General features: G+C 43.0%; 1 protein-coding gene across 1 annotated transcript; it reads right to left on the reverse strand.

Moving 5' to 3' along the window:
• Positions 1-2,788: 2,788 nt before the first annotated feature.
• Positions 2,789-4,530, reverse strand: LOC146619069 (uncharacterized). The gene has a single exon (XM_085371117.1). The coding sequence runs from the start codon at positions 4,421-4,423 to the stop codon at positions 2,858-2,860; it is 1,566 nt and encodes a 521-aa protein (XP_085227243.1). The 5' UTR covers positions 4,424-4,530; the 3' UTR covers positions 2,789-2,857.
• Between the last annotated feature and the right edge of the window lie 289 nt (positions 4,531-4,819).

The raw sequence follows: 4,819 nt of genomic DNA on the forward strand, positions 1-4,819 counted from the left end.
CCATACTGTATATAAATACCACTTTTTTTTCCACAATAGAGATTGACAGACCACGTGACTTTCGTGCATTGCATGCCGGTAACTCGTGGCAAAACAATCCAAGTACCTGCATCAAATGCAAGCATTTGCAGCACCGCAAAACATTCATTCTTCGGTTCCAATAAATTCTTGCTTTTTCTTTGCCCCCCCAAAAAGGTATGTACAAAACGAAGGAGAACAATGCCGGTCCATACAAAGATAGACTTAATGAAAAGTTAAAGAAAAGATACGAGGAAAAAAATCAAACTAGTGAAAGTGTTAGATCCTTACGAGCACACAGAGGGACAAAAGACGTTAGCGTGCTGCCCAACTTTCACCACGCTCATATTTATAATTATACGGTTCTTGGAGTGAGTGCATACACTCGTGAAGTTTAGTAACTTCAGGTCACTGCAACAAGTCCAGGTACAGTTTACCGGCGGATGGGTGCAGGACCTTGAAATGCACCGTGTAGAAAGTAAAGACCATCGTAGGTATCATAAGTTTACCAGTCTCACAAATCGTCGTCATAAATACACATTCGTTAACCGTTTATTAATAGGACCTTTGAGCTCAATGGTAATTATTTAGTAGTAGAAATAATTTCTGGTAGCATCACAGAAATGTAGCAGTGACAATAATACTGTATGCTGTAATCGTACTGGGCAATTAGTGATACAAAAAACCTGTTTTATCCTGTGAATAAAAGTATATGTTTTTGTCAATGTACCATAATAACAGAAGCGAAACGCAATATTGTGTCAGGACAATTCACTATTTATGCACAATAAATAAAGGAGCATAGCGCGACAATTTCTGTTCAGCGCCAGACTTGCTTGTAACCTATATCACCAATTATGTTAAGAAAAATGACGCATTAACTACAACAGCAGACTGACCTTTGTGGAAATGCTTGGAGCAGACTAACCTGTGAGCTGGAGTGTTCTGGGACGTTATATTTTGTCTTTGTTACTTCGGAAACATGGCTCGAACAATTTCTCTTCAACGACGTAATCCGATAACAACCGATCTCTTTACCCGTCGGCTTCCCGTGGCTGTCATGCGACCGGCTATTGCAGTTAATAATACAACAGCTTCTTGCCATTTTTTGTGTTTCTTTTTATCGCTGTGTGACTGATTTCAATTGAAAGCCTGCGTGCGCTAGTACCTCTTGCCACGAGTTCCCAGAATCCTTTGCGGGTTTACCCCTGAATGACGTCACATTTTCAATCTCTATATCCAACTACCAACCTCTGTATATTTTACTTTTTTTTTTATTGTTTACTCTATTTAATTTGTAAAATATGTATATATATGTAGCCAAGTGAACTAATACTACGCATGGAAAGGGTTTAAAAAGAGGGAATTGTGTTTTTGACTGGTTGCCTGTCTACCGGAGGTCTGTTGTAGGGTTGTCATGGTGATGACTAGACCTCGCGTTTTGGGGGTATACTGTCCCTTTAAGAGCCGCCGTAAGCCAGAGCACGCATGCACTCAAGTTTGTGTCACACTGAGCGCTGTGAGCGGGAGCACTGGAGAGTTAGAGACTGCAAAAGATTCTGTGGCTAGCTACACACGAGGTAAATGTGCTAAAAAGTGTAGCATACTGCAAAATATTGTCACCAGTGTTGTAGTAGACTGTAATTAGCTAAGTTTCTTTAGCAATTGAAGGATATAAAAAAAACAACAACAGCAATAGAATAATATTAAACACAAAGTGAACCCGTCTTCCTTCATTAAATAGGTTCTTTTAGATGTTAAGGAGGAATTGACTTAACCAGGCTGGCGGAGAATGAAGACAACCGGACACCTGCAGCAGATGGGGAATCAGTGAACTTTTATTGAGACAGAGACAACCTCTCAACACAGCTCACATCAGGAGATTCCTAATATTTGCTGTGAGGATGGGTATATATTCTCTAAAACTTACAGGAGGGGGTTGTGAGGAAAGTGCTACATTAGCAGAAAAACAACTCCATAAAAGGAAATCGGCCTTGGGTGTTCTAGTCTCTTCGCTTGCAGATATCTTGCACCTGCAGGATGAGGCGATCGCTTCTTATCGCTCTCAAGGCCAAAGTCGTGAGCACATTTTTATTACACAGTTTCACAGTAACTTTAAAGCTGAACAATATTTAAAGCTGAATAATGTTTGATCAGATTATATTTTCTTCAAATCCCCCTTTTGACCCATCTTAAATGGGTCAACACACAAACATAAGTAACATTCAAAGGAACACAGAGACGTGTCGAAGCCTGGCTCGAAAAACTCCTCGGGTCTTATCATTTGTCTTTATCTGTCATTGCAGATGAGGAGAAAAGAGTCCAGGCACCACCCTGCCCAGGGGTCGGCTGCAAGCAGTCTCGGTTCCCGACGAAAGCAGTAACAGCTGTCCTGCACACAAGGATACAACGAGTCAGTGCAACCAGGGTAGTGACACAAAATTAACAGTTCCTGTAACTCAGCAACCAAAAAGGATAAGTAATGATAAAAATGTGGAGAGTACAGAGTATACTATAATAATGAGAGATATAAACGTGAAAATGTGAAAGAATAAATCAACCGTAAAATAAACCCAGAACGGTAACTGCTAAGGACATTCAAAAGTGAATATGGTAAAACGTGAGGAAGGGGTGTGGAAAAAAACAATTTATATCCAGTGGTGGGAGTACACATTCGCTCAGGCTTAAGTCCGGAGACCCTGAGAACATCGCTTAACCCTCACAACCCGACCAGACACAGTTCAACCAGATATATCCTTCAAGAGGAAGTGGGTGAGGGAAACAATTAATAACAAGTCTAATACAAAACACCACAGAGAAACAACCATTCTAGAAGCATTTAAACAAGAGAAAGACGATAATGTTCGTCACCCTCACGATCAGAGTTTTCATCATCCGTTGGCGAGGAGGTGGGAAGTTGACCAGCCAATAAAGGCATCTGCCGGGCGAGATCCTTATCCTCAGGAGTGAGAGCTGTAACAATCAGTCTCTGGAAGAGGGATCGAATGCATGGAATACAACAGCAACCGCAGGTGACTAGGACAGCAACAAAAACTGAGATGGAAACTAGGATGGAAGCTACAAGGGCCTTATATTTGCCAAACATGTTAAGCCAAGAGTTCCACATGGCAGTATCAACGCCCGAGTGTTCCTTCATTTTAACAGTAAGAGCTGTGAGACCAGTAATAGCTTTAGTGAGGGAACCATCAGGAGCTGTGTTATTGGGGATATAGGTACAGCACTCCTGACCAAAAAGGCTGCAGACTCCGCCTCTTTCTGCGAGGAGAAAATCCGTTGCGACCCTGTTTTGGAAAGCCATTAGGGAAGTGGCAGATAACTGTGCATGCACAGCTTCAAAACCATCTCGAGTGTAATTAGCCAACAGTTGCACATTAAAGTGAATGTAGTTAATTCTGTCTACATTCGCATTTATTTCAACCATCCAAAGTATCGAGGCCCATCCTGCTTTAACCTGGTCTCGCAGTTTATATTCATCGGGGACCCCACGGGGTATACCTACAGCATCAATATAGGTTGGATTATGAGCTGAACCTGGGATTAGAGAACGTTTAGAGCGGCGTTCAGAGGAGGATGGGAGGCCAACTTCGTGTACTTCTATAGAGAGATCTACTGGAGTGACTAAAACAGGTAAAATAAGAGTTATGAGAGCGCAAAGACCTGACGCATCCCGAGGGAAACCATCATATAACTTGTTATTGCCACACCACCACCACAAATCAGCCCTAGCCGTAGGTCGGAAGTTTGGTTTCATAACCGTCATCTCAGTGCACCAAGAAGAGTTCAAGCTACCTAGTTTTACTGCATTGCCAGTCAGGTTAATACAAGTGAAATTGTTCACAGCTACATCTGAAGAAAAGAAAGGTGGTTTATTAGAGACCGAGCGTTGAGTTTTAGGAAAGTGGTTTTCCAGATATGAGCAATGACCTCGTTTTGTATTGTTCATAAGATGCAGGAGGCATGCACTATTGACTGGCGCCGGTACAACTCTTAAAGTGGGGCGGGCTCCCATACATACTATGCAGTCGGAAGCCGTCTTGTCAGCAGCTTGTTCAGCTAGTAGTAACCAGTTGTTTGTTGCTCCAGAAATACCGGTTAGAATTTGGAAGAGGTCATCTTTAGACATTTTATTTGTGTCTACAATGCGTATTCGGCCGTTTCTCCCCCCGTTTGTATATGTCACCGGAGGGCCATTAAAGGTGGGGTTATCATCTTTAACTACAGAGCTTGGAGCTGCACCAACGCTAGGGCATATTTCCATTTGCCAATACAGGGCGGTGCGATCAGTCCAAGGGGCAAGTATAAATTGTTGACAGGAGGTCAAGGCCAGATCCTTTAGGGTAAAAATTAAGCCTGAAAGATCCGGTTTTTTTGCTATTCTGAGCATATTTTGGTTTCTCCAGTGCAAAGCCTGACCCCTAGAGTGCTTGGACCAATCGAGGTCCGTTTCTGACACTAAACTGGACCACTTCCACTGATGCCAACCTCCCAGGGTTATATACCACACTGAGGAGGAGAGATGTACTGCCAGGTTAAAAAGATCCCCCCCTTGGTCTTTGGTGACGGGAGTGACTGGGAAGCTAGCGAAATCTATTTCGACTACCCAACTTTTATTGTTGGGGACACAGAGAGTAATCATTCTAGTCGTACTTGGGGTGCAGGAGGTAACCGTGTGTCGTTTCTTTCTAAATGGATCGGGCGTGGGCAAAACTGGAGAGGAAGTGGTGGGCAAGACCCTAGGGGCTACATTTGTCAGATTGGGACTGTCAGAAGGGGGCGAAGC

The sequence above is a fragment of the Diplotaxodon limnothrissa genome, linkage group LG14 (genome assembly GCF_057381915.1).
Source record: "Diplotaxodon limnothrissa isolate DT_005_m linkage group LG14, D_limnothrissa_male_GT1.1, whole genome shotgun sequence".
NCBI classification, from domain to species: Eukaryota; Metazoa; Chordata; class Actinopteri; order Cichliformes; family Cichlidae; genus Diplotaxodon; species Diplotaxodon limnothrissa.

Bases quoted from the DNA above. Each gene is read 5' to 3' on its own strand.
- LOC146619069 (XM_085371117.1), bottom strand. From the start codon at position 4,423: ATGCTCAGAATAGCAAAAAAACCGGATCTTTCAGGCTTAATTTTTACC.